This window comes from Heterocephalus glaber, unplaced genomic scaffold (assembly GCF_053883595.1).
Source record: "Heterocephalus glaber isolate CG9 unplaced genomic scaffold, H.glaber_assembly_v1.0 deba00001444, whole genome shotgun sequence".
In the NCBI taxonomy this organism is placed as follows: domain Eukaryota; kingdom Metazoa; phylum Chordata; class Mammalia; order Rodentia; family Bathyergidae; genus Heterocephalus; species Heterocephalus glaber.
Window position 1 is genome coordinate 13,830,225 of NW_028258297.1, and position 19,019 is coordinate 13,849,243.

At 37.8% G+C, this 19,019-nt stretch overlaps 1 protein-coding gene across 12 annotated transcripts in view; it reads left to right on the forward strand.

Annotated features, from left to right (window-relative positions):
- Positions 1 to 19,019, forward strand: part of Dnai7 (dynein axonemal intermediate chain 7) — a 77,717-nt gene that overhangs the window by 31,617 nt on the left and 27,081 nt on the right. For 9 of the 12 annotated variants that reach the window (XM_021259084.2, XM_021259083.2, XM_087213987.1 and 6 more), the window contains 3 exons: positions 1,147 to 1,293; positions 4,953 to 5,056; positions 6,587 to 6,896. In XM_021259084.2, the coding sequence (XP_021114743.2) occupies positions 1,147 to 1,293; positions 4,953 to 5,056; positions 6,587 to 6,896 (561 nt within the window). The remainder of the gene's footprint in view (positions 1 to 1,146; positions 1,294 to 4,952; positions 5,057 to 6,586; positions 6,897 to 19,019) is intronic. The other 3 variants (XM_021259082.2, XM_087213988.1, XM_087213990.1) reach the window with 1 other exon arrangement.

Genomic DNA, 19,019 nt, shown 5'->3' on the forward strand with positions numbered 1-19,019 from the left:
CCTCTCAGTAGCTCAATGTGTTCACCAACCCAAAAGCTCCCTGACCCGGCTGTTCAGGGGTTTTATGGAGACTTCATTATGTAGGCATAACTGATTAAGTCATGCACCATTGGTAAATTGATCTCCAGCCTCCCCTCCCTTAAGGCTAAGGAGTAGAGTTGAAATTTTCCCTGTAATTACCTGGTTTCCAGCCCGCATTCTCCAAGAGTTGCTACACTAGTTTAAACTCCAATATGGTTAAATACAGCTTATTAGAAAAAATAGTTTGCCTCACCGCTGTCACGCCAAGGATTTTAGAATTTCTGTTCTGGAATCTGGGACAGAAGCCAAATATGTTACTTAAGTCACATATTAGGATCACAACCATAGAAGCCCACATTTCAACACACATACATGATATAGATACTAGAAGGAATTCACTGTTCCTGTTCCTATTAACCTCTAGTGCTTTTTGCTCCACCCACAAAAATTTTATGCTTCATGTCACTGCTGCTATTGTTAACTTCTCCGTGTTGCTCTAAGATGTTATGGCTCCAAAATGTCCAACACATTCCATGTGTTGCCTGATTTGATGTAGTCAATAGGTTTTAAGATTTATTTCGTCCATGAATAAATGCTGTGACTTGGCAATAGTTCCCCCTCCGAGATCCTAGATGGACCATGCTTATTCCAACTTTGTGAAGACTCTGAATCCCTTTTCTGCACACACCACCCTTGTATACATTCCCACTGTTGTGAGGCCATTACCAGATCTGGGTAGATGCTGGTGCTGTGCTCCTGAACCCCTAGAACAATGAACTAAATGAACTTCTTTGTTTCATAAAGTACCCAGCCTCAGGTATTCTGCTTTAGCAACATAAAATGGACTGACACATCCCTATTGTTTTACAGCCTTAAGTAATGACAAGTAGTGACTCATCAACTTGTTAATAGAAGCTCTGTTATACAGAGGGAAGAATATTGTAAAAGAGTTTTAGGAGGAAATATTTTATTTCTCTATGATCTTAAGTTACAAAATAAATACAGAAAAGGATTTTTGCATGTTTTACTAAGATGTTCCTCAATTCAAAAATGAATGAACACCCCATTTTTCACTTTTTTGACTATTTGTCAATGAATTGATGTAAATTTCCTTTTATGTTACAGTTAATTGAGAAATTGAAATTAATGTTATTGGAAACTGCGCCACGTGATTTGAGAGACAAAAACATAATACAATATGAAGGATCAATTTCACAGCTTCAGGAGCTCCTTCATCTTAAGTTTAACATAGCCACGGAAATACTGCTCAGAGTATGTGTGATATTTTTCTTATGTTCCTTTTATAAGCATTAAAATGTTACACTCTTTATAATGGAATAATCCAATATTGTTATAAAGTTAGTAAAACAATTAAAGTACATGTATTGGTGCAGATCTAGCAACTATTAATATTTTAAAATTATTTTTTATTAGTGCGTTTGCCATGCATAATGATCACATCATGGGGAATTTGTACCTGTACATAATATATCTTAATTCTTTTTTTCGCCATTCCCCTCCCCTCCCATCAGCCCTTCTTTCCCCATATACAGAGCTCTGTTTCCATTTTTCCCTCCAATTCTTTTTTTAAAAATCCCTTCCACTCCCTCTTTTTGTACCCCTTCCCATTTGAATAAGTTCTTATTGCCCAATATCTGTCCTCCCTTTTGCTCCTTATTTAAATTTTGGGTTTATCACACAAGAGAAACAATGTGATATTTAAATTTGTGCATCTGATTTATTTCACTTAAAATTATGGTCTTGAGATGCATCCATTTGCCTAAAAATGTCTCAAGTTATCCTTTATGGCAGAATAGTACTGCATTGTATGTAAATATCACACTTTCTTTATCCATTCATCTTGATGGGCATATGGATTGTTTGCAAGATTTAGCTATTATAAATTGTGCTGCTATAAACATGGGTATGCATGTATCACTGTGGTGTAAAGACTAACTCTTTTGGGAAGATACCTAGAAGAGGAATAGCTGGGTCAAATGGAAGCTCTAGTTTTAGGGTTTTGAGGAATCGCCATACTGCTTTCTATAGTGGTTTTACCAATTTATAGTCCCACCAACAATGGAGAGTGCTTCCTTTTTCCCCCACAGCCTCAGCAGTGTTTGTTATTGGTTGATTTATTGATGATAACCATTCTTTCTGGAGCGAAGTGGAATCTCAGTGTTTTAATTTGCATTTCTCAAATAGCCAGCAATTTTGAGCATTTTTTATGTTTTTTATTTATGTACTAGAAGTATCTCTTCACTTCAGATGCCCATTTTTGGATTGGGTCTTTAAATTTGAGGGATCTCATTTCTTTGAGTTCTTTATATATTCTAGATGTTAGTCCTCTGTCTGAGGAAGTGATGGCGATCCTTTTAAGAGCTTTCAGTGATAACAGCCTGCTGTGGCACACACGTGCCATAGGTTAACCACCACAGCTCTAAGGAGTAGCTGGCAAAATTTTTTTTCCCATTCTGTGGGGCGTCTTTTCACTCTGTTGGTGGTTTCCTTTGCTGTGCAAAAGCTTTTTAATTTAATGTGATCCCAGTTGTTGATTCTTTGTAATATTTCCTGTGCAATAAGGTTTTATTTATAAAGTGTTTGTCTACATCAGTGTCTTCAAGGGTTTTACCTATTGTGTCTCCCAGCAGATTGTCTTAACATTTAGATCTTTGATCCATTTCAATTTTAGCTTAGTGCATGGTGGGAGATACAGGTCTAGGTTCAATCTTTAGTGTGTCAAAAGCCAGTTTTCCCAGCACCATTTATTAAAGAGGCTTTCTGGGGCCAGGGATTTAGCTCAGTGGTTCTACTGCCTGCCTCACAAGCACAAGGTCCCAAGTTCAATCCCCAGTACCAAAAAAGAAATGAATAAATAAACAAACAAACAAAATTTAAAAAAATAAAGAGGCTTTCTTCCAGTAAACATGTTTGGCCCCTCTGCCAATTGTAAAGTAGCTGAGTGTACTTGGAGTTATTTCTGCCTCTTCTACTCTATTCCATTAATATTCAAGTCTGTTTTTTTGACTAATATCATGCTGTTTTTTTTTTATCACTGTAGCTGTTAATATTTTTAAAGAAAACATTTTTAATGTAGCTAGTCATTTTTCATATATTTTTCAAGGTTTACTAAGTTCACTATAAAAATAAGTTCACAAGAACAATATTAGTCACTGCATAAATCATTTGACATAAGGTTACATTTCCCTGATATAGTATTCTTTTTTCTCTAACATTTGAAGAGTACTTTAGTTGAACATGAGATTAAAAGAATATACCATGATCCATATACTCTCCATCTGGACTTAATAAATTTTTAGCTTTACTGAGATAATACTGATATATAAAAATCAATAAGTTTTTGATGTTTTAATTACCATATCTATATCTTTATTCCTGGTACTACTTGAAAGTTGTTGATACTGTATTTTGCCAATGAATATCTCAACACTAGTAAGACCCAGGTATCATTATACGTAAGAAAATTAATGTCATAATTCTAATATCCAGTCTATCCTCATACACTGTTTTCACTGTCTTGTCTCTCACATTCTTTTGTTCTAGAACAGTCCTTCGTATCACCTGAGTAGACTATTTTCTAATTTTGAAAAGTACTACAAAGAAGCTTATACTAATTATCTTTTACCAACTTCTTATCAGTATTATTCATATTGTGAATTTACAACTACTATGTGTATTGTAGGGCAGAGAGTAAGAAATACAAGGAGTAGTACTCAAGAGAAAAGACAGTGTTTTTCTGATCTCCATTTATATATTGTAACATAAAGTAGAAATAAGATGAGCCAGATTTTACTGCATAAAAAAAAAATCAGGTTGTCACTCAGTGGTTCTTGCCTAGAGTGAGAGAAACCTTGGATTTGATCCCCAGAACCACACATTGGATGAATAAAGAAAGGAACTGGGTCTAGTTCGGATAAAGTTAATGGCTTATTCCAAGTCTGGAGCAGAACAAAGAAAAGATGAGGCTGGATTATCTTATTGTGCTAGGTAGCAAGCAGAGGCTCACATGAATGGAGTCTACACAGAGTGGCTTAAAAGAGGTCTCCATGGCCAAATTTGGAACAATTTGAATATTAGAAAAAATGACTATAATAAACTATAATGTCAAATAAATAAAAATCCATGAATCTATAGTGATACTCCAAAACAAGAAGGGGAAAATGGGTTGGAGGAAGAAGATTCTGATGTGATGATTCTGATATAAAAATTGAAAAGGTAATATAATAGTAATGTACAGCTTCTACATGGGGATATAGGAGTGACTTTGTTGTGATGGTGGCGGTTATGATGGTGAATCTTGATCATCAAACTGATTGGCCTAAGAGACACTTAGATTAGTAAAGCGTATTTCTGGGTGTGTCTGTGCAGGTCACAGGGGAACTATATCTGGCCTCTGGCTTCTTTCTCTGATTCTTTCAACCTGCTGTGCTACTCCCAGATGCCATGAGTTGAGTATCTTTTCCTCTGCCATTTGAACCCAGCAGGCCATGGGTTGAAATCTCTGAAACCATGAACCTTTTGCCTTTAAGTTTTGTGTGTCAGGCATTTTGTTCCAGCAATGGAAAGGAGACTAACACAGCAGAGCTGGAGATCAAACCTAGGGCTGTGTGCATACTACTGGTCTATACTACGTGTAGACCAGTGCTCTACCACTGATCTATACACCCCAACCCTGTAGGAGCAAATTTAATCATTAAACACCTTAAAGCCAACTGAGTAGAAAGAGAGGCACATTTAATTTAGTAAATATGTTTGCATGCTTTAGATAATTTTTTAAAGTCTGTCACTTTGAGACTTTTTACCCAGGTTATTCTGTTAATGAAAGGAATCCATTACATAAGTGATGAAATAACTTGCCTGTGAAGTATAATTTTGGTTCTTTGTAATGTTTTCCTTTTTTTCTCTTACAGCAAGCGAGTACTTTGGCAGATCTGGACACTGGAAATATGGAAAAAATCATTCAAGATGAAAATGTTACCCTGTATGTGTGGGCAAACCTCAAGAAGAACCCAAGGTATGCAGTGGGTGATACTTTCCCTGTAGGTGTGACATTAGGGTCACACCATCTTTGGCAGGACTATGCCTATTGCATAACAGCATGGTGTACATGGAAAACCTCCGTTGGGTAGTTAGCCAACTGGGGTTTGAATTACAGACCTGCCATTTACTTTAGGCAAGTTATTTAGCCTTGCTGAGCATCAGTATATCACCAGTAAAGTCATGATTACATTATTTGACTTAATAGGAATGGTTTGAAGATTAAACATGAATACATGTAAAAGTTATAGCATGGTATCTACTACAAATAACAGGTCCATTCTCCACCCACATTAACCTCTTGGTATCCCCTAAAAGTAAAAGTGGTCTACGTGGCAGTCTAAAATTTAAAAAAAATTATATCTGTGTGAGCTATCAAAAATAATAGATTTTTACATTGTCTTAGAGATTTATGTGATGTTTCCACAATTGTTTGCAAGAAACATCTTCCTGAAGAATGATCATAATGATAATTTCCCAATCACTTGGTTGCAGCTTGATGTTAAACATTTCAAATTAATTGAGTTAGTACGGCAGTGAATTCCAGGGGACAATTATCAGAAAACAAGTTAGGAGGCTAAGGTGTTCTGGTCCCAGCTCTAAAAAGACTAATAGGACATAGGAAAAATATGAACTTCATTTTTTACATTTAGTAAAAGGGAGGAACAAAATATTTCTCAGGTTCCTTTTACTGCAATCCTGTACTTGAACCAGAGACTGTGTAAACCCTTTTGTTATAAAATGTTCAATATAAGAGTGAAGGTAATTTGTACAGTTTTAAAGAAACAAAAATTAAGCTGATCTATACTGTCCAAGCTAGAAGTGAATTAGGTGGTGTCTTTTACTACATTGGAATGGTGGAGGCTGGACAAGTTTGGTTTTATTTTGATGATGGGGCAGGTGGGTGTTGTAGGAGAACTAAATCCATTGCTGGACTTGAGTTGAAGTACAACTGGCCGAATTTGGAAGTCATCCACAATGAACCAAGGTTCTTAATTTTTTATAAGTCCAAGTCTTCTGAACAACCAATAATTAGATCTATCTTCACACATATAGATAGCTCTCCCTCCTGTCCCTCTCCAGGAAAAATAAAACTCAGGTTAAGTACCACTGATAATATAAGGAGCACTTGAGGCCACAGATATGATACTATGCAGTGTGTGTGTGTGTAAGGATTGAAGAGCAGAGGGCCTGTGAGGGAGCCGTGAGTCATATCAGTATTAAGAGGCGGTACCAAAAAAAAAAAAAAAAAAAAAAGAGGTGGTTAGGAAGAGGCCATGTGAAGGAGACAGAAGCAGCTGCTGAGGCAGAGAACAGTGTGGGGTTATGGATCCAAGAGTTTTGAGGATTAACACCAGCAGCTGCGTCCAAAAGCTCCAAACAATACTGGTATGGTTGGGACTCAAAACTGGAGTGAAATTAAAATCGAGGAAAACATTGCTTAAGGATAAATTTGAAATACACCTAGAGCTTCCTAATCCATTTTGTCAAAATGAATTATCAACAGGTACAAAAGTGTGAGATTCTCTGACACTCAAACTGGATTTGAAATTCCAAGGATATTAGCGACGAGTGACATCGCTCTCCGCCTCCTCCACACTCACTACGACCACGTGACTCCACCGCAAGCTGCTCCCGCACCGTCTCCACAGCACACTTCCGCAGCATCTGAGCTTTTCAAGAGTGAAACTAAGAGCACAACAGAAGCAGCCAGCCAGGAGGCCCAGGAAGACTCCAAACCACAAGAGAGAGGGTCTGTCTTCATTCAGGAGGGAGAAATAAAAGTTGACGAGCAAGTTGATTCTGAGGTACAAATGGTAGGACACGTTTAAATGTATACGTTTTGTCTTCATGCAGTGAGTGTCACTGGATTCCATGAAAGCGTTCTCAGGACTCTGAAATGGCTAGAAATTGTCAGAAAGTCACTTTCTTGCCAGTGCCTCAATTTTTAACTTAATTCCTCCTCTCCCTCTTCTTGTTCCCCCTCCTCCTTTTCCTCCCTCCCACTTTTCTCCTGCACAGCAATTGCTCATGTTTATATTAGGTGTACTCTTGGAAAGCCTTGAAGCCATGTACCTTTGATATATTCTGTTTCAAACATAAGGGAACATGCCATTGAATACAAATTTACAGTAAATAATTTTATAAACTGAAGGATTATCTTTTATCAGCTTTTGGTTTTGTAAGAAAAGATTTTATAAAGTAATAACTTGTTTTCTCAAAACAATTGTATTCTTCTAAAAACTTGTCATCTTTAGATATAATATTTGAGGCTCCATGCCTGAATTGATTTACAGTGTTTACCTTCTCTGGTCAGTGTGACCACTTGGGGCGCAAGCCAGAATATGCACAGTATCAGGTCCAGTTAATAAGGTGGTTGCAGACACACTAATGTTTTTAGTTAGCAGAAATTGCCGTTAACATCTTGAATCAGTTGAGAACATCAAGGTAGCCATGAAAAGACCATAATAAAAGACTTTTTAGAGGACTTTTTTGTCCAAAAAAATGCCATCAATGTTTGTTCAGAAAGGTGTGATCAAAATGATTCTGATTGGCAGTACTCCCGATTCCATAGCTGAGCCACTTCCATTGTTGATCCAGTCCCATCACTAATTCAGTTCCAGCATTGATCCCAATTCCAGTGCTAATTCCAATCCTAACACCACTGCTAATTCCAATCTCCATGCTAATCCCAATCCCAGTGCTAATCCCAATTGCACTGCTAATCCCAGTTACAGTGCTAATTCCAATTTCAACTCCCCCTCCACCCTTTCCTAAGAAGGCCTTGCACTTCTCAGTGCTTCATCCAAAACCATGAATGAAAACGATTAACTAGATTCCAACATTTACATTAGTAAATATACCTCACTATAAACAAATGAAAGATGATAGACTAAGAAAAAAATTCAACATACCAGTGTTAAATCCAAAAAAAAAAAATTGTACAAATGAAATGAGTCTCCTGATTTGAAATCAAGCAAAGGACATGAGCATTTGAGAAAAGTACTTGCCAATAAAAAATACTCAACTAGGTAAGTAATAAAATTAGAATTAATACTATATCAGTTCTTACTAAATTGAGCATGAGGAAAGCAGACATTTTCATACTGTTCTTAGCAGCGTAATTTTTATTGTCCTTATTTGTCATTATGCAAATGTACCTGTGATTTGTGATAGGCTGAGGCAGGAGGAGCTCAAGTTCAATCCCAGCATGGCTGGCCAACTTAGTCACTTCGGGAGATTTAGCTCAAAATAGGCTGGGGGAGTACCAAAGACCATGGGTTTGATCCCCAGTACCACATGTACACACAAAAAAAAGCCAAGACGTGGGCTGGGGATTTAGCTCAGTGGTTCTGCCACCTGCCTCGAAAGTGCAACGATCTGAGTTTGATCCCCGGTACCAAAAAAAAAATAAAAACCCAAGATGTTCATTGATATGGTCCACTGAGTCATTGTGAAATATCCAAATACTGGTAGCTGTTCAAAATGATATGGACTTTATATGCTTTTATATGGAAAGATGCATGCCTAGGATCTATTAAGATATTTTAAAGTTACAAACTATTTGCAATATGATTGTTTTTGTGAAGGGGGAAATATTTGTGAATGCACAGAAAAAGAAAAAACATAAACAGTGGTCTGAGTCGTGGGGATGTTACTGGGCTCTGGGGTGCTGTAGTCTCCTTCTGGAGGTGGCTTCTAGGCTCTTTCTGTCCTGAGCAAAGAACTGGTCAAGACAGGCACAAACAGTAGCAAAGTTTTGGCCAAGTAAAATTAGGAAAAGTATACCCTACAGCATGGGCCACCATGCAAGAGAACACAGTGGCAAAAACTCAATGTGGACTATTCTTTTTGTATCACTCATCAGACTGACATCAAGTCTAGGCTATCCTATCAACAACCTGCTGAAAGAAGTCTGTGTGCACACCTGTTCAGGATCTGTTCTGTGCATGTGTCCTGGTATTTTGTAATTAACAGGTCACACCTACTTCTCCAGCCAGTCTTGCCATGCCCTGATCTCCTGTCTCGGGGGAGAGGCCATGTGTAAGTTTGAATGGTGGTATATTTCAGTGATTTTATTCTCTGCACTTCTGTATCATTTGCCTTTCAATAAATAAGTATTGAGCATAGATCTTCCTTATAGGAAATGAAACAGCAGATTTCCTGTTTTGGTATAAAAAGGGAAAAGTTTGTACTAAGCCTCTGCTGTTATGCTCAACAATTTTGCTCTCCTCTCTGAGATTCCATTGCCCTCACTTCTGCTTGTCTTTTCAGACTTGCTTTAAATTTCACAACCACAGACTTCTCCCCATTAGATAGATCCCCACTATGCTCTTATCATTCTGTTTAATGACATCAGAATTCTTTCCTTAAACTTAGGATTTTATGGGTGTGAGTTTCTTTTTCTCTTATGGTACTGTGGATTGAATCCAGGGCCTTCACACCGAGCTACATCCCAACACTTTATTTTTTACTTTGAGATAGGGTCTCCCTACGTTGCTAAGTTGCACCTCCTGGGCTCTTAACTTATCCTCCTGCCTCATCCTTCAAGAGTGATGCAATCACAGGCTTGTGCCACCATGCCTGGCTATGAATTTGACTTCATGTTCACTGTACCTAGCAAAGGGCATGTTAAATGACAAGGCTCGGTGATTGTTTATTCAATGAAAGAATAAATGAATGAATGGATGATTAAGTGATGAAAAGCAGCCCTGACTTGAGTCTGATTTGTTGTAAGCAACCTAGTTAAGACCAGCCACCATGTCAGGGAATCCAACCACTACTATGCCCATCAAAATTGTCCTCTGATTTAAAGATACTGGACTTGAGATATTTCCCATTACAGTGGGGTGTTCTGGAGACCTTTTCCCTGTAGTGGGAATCTTCAGGCTTGCCCCCAGGGCCTCTTGGGCCCCTCCCCTCTCTGCCCCATCCTGGCATTGTACTTGGTGACATGCAGACTCTTTCCTACTGCAGCAGCCTCAGGGAAGTGTGTTCCTCAGGTTGAAGTTGGATCCCTATGTTCACAGCCACATTTATTGCTGGGTTTGCATTCCTGTAAGATTCCCAGCATGTGGGAATGATTGTAACCCTAATGCATGCATAACACTCTTCATATGGGGCAAAATGTAGTCAGCATTTTAAAAGCTGATATACTCATGAAATTCAACTTTTGAGTGTGTAAATTAGGGATTACCTGTAAGAGTAGTAGACAGATCATATGTTTTGATTTTATTAGAAGAAATTCTTCGGCTTTTAAATTTTTTGTTTGCCTTCATAATTTTTAATAGTTTATAAATACTACATTTCTCATCTTTATAATGATGTTGGAGAGTATAAGGCAAATATGGTACAATAATGCAGTAATTTACGGCTCAAGATACCTGGGTTAGTTTTCTTTGTAAAATAATCACAAGTGCCAAATATTTAATACTTTGTTACTTTAAAAATGTAATGGTTTAGATAATACAGCCTATTTTTCTTTTTTCATAGTTCTATTAAGAATTCAGCCACTAGAGGGCTCTCAAAACCATATCTCAGTTCATTTAAATATGCACTAACAGTACTATTGTAGGTTTTGTCTTCCCAAGTAATACACTAAATATTTGGAAGTGCCCAGTTTAAGTGCAGCACATTTGTCATAATGTTTATAATGATAATTTCAGAAATATTTTATTGCCCTAAGGGGCATGGCATGAATATTGGTTTTGAGCTTTTTTTTCATTTACCTGACTTTATTTTTTTAAATTAATCTTATTGGTACATTTTAGATATGCATAATGATCACATTCATCATAGGGAATTTGTACTTATATGTGATATAGCTTGATTCTTTTTTTTCCCCATCTCTCCCCTCCCACCTCTTTTCCCTTCTTTATTTACAAAAGCTTTGTTTCATTTTTCCTTCTATTCTTTTTTCTTTCCCTTCCTTCCTTTCCCCTCCCCCTACCTTGTTCCTCTTCTCATCTGAACATTTTCTTCCTATTTCTCGATATCTATTGGACATTTTGGTCCTTATTTACACTTTTGGTTTCTCACACCAGAGAAACAAGGCGATATTTAAACTTGTGTGTCTGATTTATTTCACTTAAGAGTATGGTCTCAAGGTGCATTCATTTAGCTACAAATGTCTCAAGTTTATCCTTTGTGGCTGAGTAGTATTCCTTTGTATAAAAAAACCTACACATTTTCTTTATCCATCCTTTGGTTGATGGACATTTGGGCTATTTCCAAGATTTAGCTATTATAAACTGTGGCGCTATAAACATGGGTTTGCATATATTGGTGTGGTATGATGCTTTTAATTCTTTTGGGAAGATAAGCAGAAGATGAATAGCTGACTCAAATGGAACCTCTAGTTTTAGTTTTTTGAGAAATCACATGGATTTTCACAGTGGTTGCACCAGTCTACATTCCCACGAACAGTGGAAAAGGGTTTCTTTTTCCCTGCAGCCCCACCAGCATTTGTTATTGGTTGATTTCTTGATAATAGCCATCCTTTCTAGAATGAGATAGAATCTCAGTGTTGTTTTTTTATTCATTTTATTGGTACATTTTAGGTATACAATATAATGACATTCATCATTGGAAATTTGCACCTTTACATGATGCATCTTGGTTTTTATTTTTTCCTTATTCCTAGCCCATTCCTAGGTTCTTTTTTTAAGTTTTAAAAATTTTTTTAAAATTCTTTTATTGGTACATTTTAGGTATACAACACAATTACATTTCTCACTGGGAACTTGTACCTTTACATGATGCATCTTGGTTCTTATTTTTTCCCCATTCCTAGCCCTCCCTTCACCCCCTCCATCCTTCCTTATTTACAAAGACTTTATTTCCATTTTTTCCATTTCTCAGCATTTTTCCTTTCCCTTCTTTCCTTTCCCCTCCCCTTCCCACTACCCCTATCCCTTTGGACCTTTTCTTCCTATTTTACATTATCGATTATTCATTCTAATCATTGGTACATTTTAGGTATACAATATAATGACATTCATCGTTGGAAATTTGCGTCTTTACATAATCTCTCTTAGTTCATATTTTTCACCCTTGCCCAGCCCTCCCATTTCTCCCTATTTACAAAGATTTTGTTCCTATTTTTCCATTTTCTCATATTAGTTCCATACCCTGCTTTCCTTTCCCCTAGCCCTCCCACTTCCTTCCCCTTTGCCCCTTTTCTTCCTATTTCACATTACCTATTATACATTTAGTCCTTATTTACACTTTCAGTTTCTCACACCAGAGAAACTATTTGGTATTTATACATGTGTGTCCTATTTATTTCACTTAAGAGTATCCCCTCAATGTGCATCCATTTTGCTATAAATAAATGTCTCTAGTTTCTCATTTTTTATGGCTGAGTAGTACTCCATTTAATAAAAAAAAAAGCACATTTTCTTTATCCAGTCTCCAGTTGATGGGCATTTGGGCTGTTTCCAAGTTTTAGCTATCACAAACTGTGCCGCTATGAACATGGGTGCACATATATCACTGTGGTATGATTCTTTTAATTCTGTGGGGGAGATCCCTAGCAGTGGAATAGCGGGGTCAAATGGGACTTCCAGTCCTAGTTCTTGGAGGTATCTCCATACTGATTTCCACAGTGTTTGCACCAGTCTACACTCCCACCAGCAGTGGAGCAGGGTTCCTCTTTCCCCACAACCCCACCAGCATTTGTTATTGGTTGATTTCATGATAGCAGCCATTCTTTCTGGTGTGAGGTGGAATCTCAGTGTTGTTTTGATTTGCATCTCTCGAACGACCAGTGATGTTGAACATTTTTTCATGTATTTATTTGCTATTTCTACTTCCTTGTCAGAGAAATGTCTGTTCATTTCAGATGCCCATTTTCAGATTGGGTCTTTAAATTTGGGAGGTCTGATCTTTTTAAGTTCTTTATAGATTCGAGATAGTAGACCTTTGTCTGAGGAAGAGCAGGTGAAGATTTTTTCCCACATTGTGGGTTGTCTCTTCACACTGCTGGTGGTTTCTCTTGCTGTGCAGAAGCTTTTTAATAAGAAGAGATCCCACTTGTTGATTGTTTTTGCTAGTTCACGGGCAACTAAGGTTTTGTTCATAAAATCTTTTGCTACACTGATGTCTTCAAGAGTTTTACCTAACCTCTGTTCCAACTGGTTCAGCGTTTCTATTTTAATATTTAGATCTTTAATCCATTTCAGTTTTAGTTTAGTGCATGGTGAGAGATACAGGTCTAGTTTTAATCTTTGGCAAGTTGAAGCCAAATTTTTCCAGCACCATTTATTAAAGAGGCTATCTTTTGTCCAGTGAGGGTGTTTGGCTCCTTTATCAAAGATAAGATGGCTGAGTGTGTCTGACATTGTTTCTGCATCTTCTAATCTGTTCCACTGATCCTCAAGTCTGTTTCTTTGCCAGTACCATGCTGGTTTTATCACAGTAGCTTTGTAGTATAGTTGCAGGTTGGGGATTGTGATACCCCCTGCCATGTCTCTGTTACCTAGAATTGCTTTTGCTATTCTGGGTCTCTTCTTGTTACAAATGAGTTTTTGGATTGTTTTCTCGAGGTCTATGAAGTATGCTGCTGGGATCTCAATTGGAATTGCATTAAATCTATATAGCAGTTTTGGAAGTATGGCCATTTTCACTATATTAATCCTTCCTACCCAGGAACAGGGGAAGTCTGCCCATTTTCTGATATCATTTTCAATCTCTCTTTTCAGAGTGCCATAGTTTTCAGAGAAGAGGTCTTTGATTTCTTTCATTAGGTTGATTCCTAGGTATTTCAGTTTTTTGGATGCTATTGTGAAAGGAATTGTTTGCCCTATTTCTCTCTCAGTGAGTGTATTTTTCATGTAGAGGAAAGCTATTGATTTTTGTGTGTTGACCTTGTATCCAGCTACTCTACTGAATTTGGGTATTAAGTCTAGAAGACTTTTGGTGGAGTTCTTCTATACTTCTATATAGAGTACCATGTCATCTGCAGATAATGACAGTTTGACTTCTTCATTTCCTATCTTTATTCCTCTTATTTCTTTCTCGTCTAATTGCCATGGCTAATGTTTCCAAAAGTGTATTGAACAAGAGTGGTGATAGTGGACATCCTTGTCTTGTTCCTGATTTTAGTGTGAAGGATTTCAGTTTTTGACCATTTAGTATGATATTGGCTGTTGGTTTTTTCATAGATGGCTTTTATCAGATTGAGGTAGAGACCATCTATTCCAATTTTTTGTAGGGTTTTTATCATAAATGTGTGTTGGATTTTGTCAAATGCTTTTTCTGCATCTATGGAGATAATCATATGATTTTTGTCCTTGGCTCTATTGATATAGTATATTACATTGATTGATTTGTGTATGTTGAACCATCCCTGCATCCCTGGGATGAATCCCACTTGATCCGGGTGTATGATCTTCTTGATGATCTTCTGCATTCTGTTTGGCATTATCTTATTAAGGATTTTTGCATCTGTGTTCATTAGTGAGATTGGCCTATAGTTCTCTTTTTCAGTTGGGTCTTTCTCTGCTTTGGGGATCAAGGTGATGCTTACTTCCAGGAATGAATTTGGGAGTATTGCTTTCCTTTCAATTTCATTGAAGAGTTTCAACAGTAGTGGCAGTAGTTCCTCTCTAAATGTCTTGTAGAATTCAGCAGTGAAGCCATCAGGGCCTGGGCTTTTCTTAGTTGTTAAGTTTTTAATTACATTTTCAATTTCATTGGTTGATATTGGGTTGTTTAGAATTTTTAGGTCTTCTTCATTCAACTTTGGTAATTCATACATATCTAGGAATCTGTCCATTTCTTCTGTGTTGTCAATCTTATTGGCGTATAGGTTCTGGAAGTAGGTATTGATGATCCTCTGCATTTCTTCTGGGTCTGTTGTAATTTCACCCTTTTCATTCCTAATTGCATGGATTTGGGCCTTTTCTTTCCTTTTTCTGATAAGCTTGGCTAAGGGTTTGTCAATTTTGTTGATTCTTTTGAAGAACCAACTCTTGGCTTCATTTTTTTTTTTTTTTTTTTTTTTTTTTGGTACTGGAGATCAAACTGGGGTCCTTGCACTTGCACAGCAGGTGGCAAAACCACTGAGCTAAATCCCCAGCCCCTTGGCTTAATTGATTTTTTTGTATCATTCTCTTAGTCTCCATTGCATTGATTTCTCCTCTGATCTTTATAATTTCCTCCCTTGTATGAGCTCTGGGGTTGTCCTGCTCTTCTTTTTGCAGAAGCTTGAGGTTCAGCATCAGGTTGTTTAATTGGGCTCGTTCTGTTTTCCTAGTATGATTATTCACTGCTATGAATTTCCCTCGTAAGACTGCTTTCATTGTGTCCCATATATTCCGATATGTTGTATTGTCATTGTCATTTAATTGAAGGAACTGTGTGATTTCTTCTATAATTTCCTCTATGACCCATTGGTTATTCAGTATTGTGTTGTTCAATTTCCACATGTTTATGAAATTTTCCCGGTTTCTTTTGCTATGGATCTCCAATTTCATCTCACTATGGTCTGATAATATACAGGGGATAACTTCAATTCCTTTGTATTTACTTAAACATGTTCTATGTGTGAGTATGTGGTCTATTTTGGAGAATGACCCATGTGCAGCTGAGAAGAATGTGTATTCTGATTTTGTGAGGTGGAAGACTCTGTAAACATCTGTTAAGTTCATTTGTTCAAGAGTTTGATTGAGTTCTAGTATTTCATTACTTATTTTTAGTCTAGTTGATCTATCTATTTGTGACAGTGGGGTGTTGAGGTCCCCCACTACAATTGTATTAGTGCATATATGACTTTTCATGTCCATTGGCATTTGTTTTATATAGTTGGGTGCACTAGTGTTTGGTGCATAGATATTTATGATTGTCATCTCTTCTTGTTGGATTGTTCCCTTTACAAGGATGTAGTGTCCTTCTTCATCTCTCTTAATCAGTGTTGGTTTGAAATCTACTTGATCTGCCAAGAGGATCGCTACTCCTGCTTTTTTTTTGGTTCCCGTTGCATTGGAGTATTGTTTTCCAACCTTTAACTTTCAGTCTGAGTTTCCTTTTGAATTAAGTGTGTTTCTTGTATGCAGCATATTGTTAGATTTTGCTTCTTGACCCATTCTGCCAGTCTGTTTCTTTTGATTGGTGAATTGAGACCATTAACATTGATGGTTATAACTGAAATGTATTGACTTATCATTGCCATGACTTTTTCGTTTTGTTGGGTTCTCCCCCTTTACAGTTAATTTCTTGTCATGCCAGATGGCTTCATTCTGCTTTGCTTCCTGCGGTTGTGATCCTCAATGTCTGTTTCTAGGATAGTGTGTAAAATTCTTTGGAGTGCTGGTTTGGTATTCACAAAGTTCCTAAGGTGCTCTTTGTCATGAAAGTATCTTATTTCTCCATCAATTTTGAAAGCTAGTTTTGCAGGGTACATCAATGTGGGTTGGAGGCTGTTTAGGGCTTGGAATATGTCACTCCAAGCTCTTCTTGCCTTGATGGTTTGTGTTGAGAAGTCTGCTGTGATTCTGATGGGCTTTCCTTTGTATGTGACTTGTTTCTTTTCTCTTACTGCTTGTAGAACTTTGTTCTTCTGTTGAGTTTCTGGAATCTGAACAATTATATGCCTATGTGTAGATTTTTTTTGATCAAGGCTATTTGGAGTCCTATATGCCTCACTTATCTGTATGTCAAGTTCTTTTCCCCTTCTTGGGAAGTTTTCTGCCATTACTTCTGCAAAGAGTTTTTTTGTGTCATCTGTACTCTCTCCTGTTTCTTCATTGGCTCCAATCAGTCTTATGTTATTCTTCTTTGCATCACCTAGCAGCTACTGGATTGATTTCTCATGTTCCCTTATAATTTTGAAACAATTTTTCTTTCCTGGTCATTAATTGAAATCTTATCTTCTGTATCTGAAATTCTGTCCTCACATTGGCTCATTCTGCTGTGTAGACTTTCAATGGAATTTTTCATCTCCTAGAAATCTATTTGCATCTGTTTTATGGTTTCCATTTGTTTCCTATGTTGGGATTCCATCATGTTCCTCAGCTCCTCTGTAGATTTATTAATCATGTCTTGCACTAGGAGCACAATTTCTCATGTTATCTGAGAAATTATTTCTGACTTCATTTTTTCCAGATCCCCTTTTGTTGCCAGTTCAGTGGGTCCAGGTGGTTGAGTATCAGAGCGTTCCATCTCATTTCCCTTTGGGTTGCTGTAGATGATCTGCAAGTCTGGTTTTGAGACTTATTTATGTGTTTTCTCATTTCGACTGGGGGTCAGGAGGGGGGTGCTGTTGGCATCTGCACGGCTCACCTCCTCTGAGCTGGGAGAGGTGGGCCAGGGGCCGGGAGCAGTGGTAGGGATGGTGGCCCGAAAGCCCCTTCCTCTGGGCTGGGAGAGGCGGGAGGGATGGTGGCCGGGCAGCCCCTTCCTCTGGACCAGGAGCAGTGGGATGGTGGCTCAGAAACCCCTACCTCTGGGCAGGAATTCTTTAAATGCTGAGAACTTGATTAGCTGCAGTACAGTGGTCTGGTGGTCTGTTGTCCTCTGCATCTTTGTAGTGTGGAACCAGGTGGCTATACAGAGAAGAGGCCAAAGGAGTGGGGGATGGTCCAGTGGACTGCTGCCAGGGCACAGACTGATTCGGTGTTTTCAGCGCGGATGGCAACCTCGGACCACGTCCGCAGACCTGCCTGTCTGCAGCGGGCTGATTCGGTGTTTTCTCTCTTGGTTCTTATTTTTCCCCATTCCCCTGCCCTCCCTTCAACCCCTCCATTCCTCTTTATTTACAAAGATTTTGTTTCCATTTTTTCATTTTCTCATATTCTATTCCCTTGTTTCCTTTCCCCTACCCCTCCCACTTCCTTCCCCTTTGCCCCTTTTCTTCCTGTTTCACATTATCTATTATACCTTTTAGTCTTTATTTACACTTTCAGTTTCTCACACCAGAGAAACTATTCAGTATTTACATGTGTCTCTTACTTATTTCACTTAAGAGTATCACCTCAATGTGCATCCATTTAGCTATAAATGTTTCTAATTTCCATTTTTATGGCTGAGTAGTACTCCATTTTATTAAAAAACCCCACATTTTCTTTATCCAGTCTCCAGTTGATGGGCAATTGGGCTGTTTCCAAGTTTTAGCTATTACAAATTGTGCTGCTATGAACATGGGTGCACATATATCAGTGTGGTATGATTCTTTTAATTCTTTGAGGAAGATACCCAGTAGGGAAATAGCTGGGTCAAATGGGACTTCCAGTCCTAGTTCTTTAAGGTATCTCCATACTGATTTCCATAGTGGTTGCACCAGTCTACACTCCCACCAGCAGTGGAGGAGGGTTCCTTTTCCCCTACAGCCTCGCCAGCATTTGTTATTGGTTGATTTCATGATAGCAGCCATTCTGTTGTTTTCATCTGCATCTCTCGAATGACCAGTGATGTTGAACATTTTCCCATATGTTACTTGCTATTTCTACTTTTTTGAGAAATGTCTTTTCATTTTAGATGCCCATATTTGGATTCGGTCTTTAAATTTGGGAGGTCTGATTTTTTTAAATTCTTTATAGATTCTAGATAGTTTACCTTTGTCTGAGGAACAGCAGGTGAAAATTTTTTCCCACATTGTGGGTTGTCCCCGTGTTGTTTTAATTTGCATTTCTCAAATGACCAGTGATGTTGAACATTTTTTCATATATTTGTTTGCCATTTCTACTTCTTTTTTTGAGAAGTGTCTGTTCATTTCAGATAGCCATTTTTGGATTGGATCTTTAAATTTGGGGGGGGTCTGATTTTTTTTGAGTTCTTTACATATTCTGGATATTAGTCCTTTGAGGAACAGCTGGCAAAAATTTTTCCCCCTCTGTGGGTGGTCTCATCTGTTTGTGGTTTCTTTTGCTGTGCAAAGCACTTTTTAATAAGATGAGATCCCATTTGTTGATTCTTCATGATATTTCCTGAGTGATGGGGCT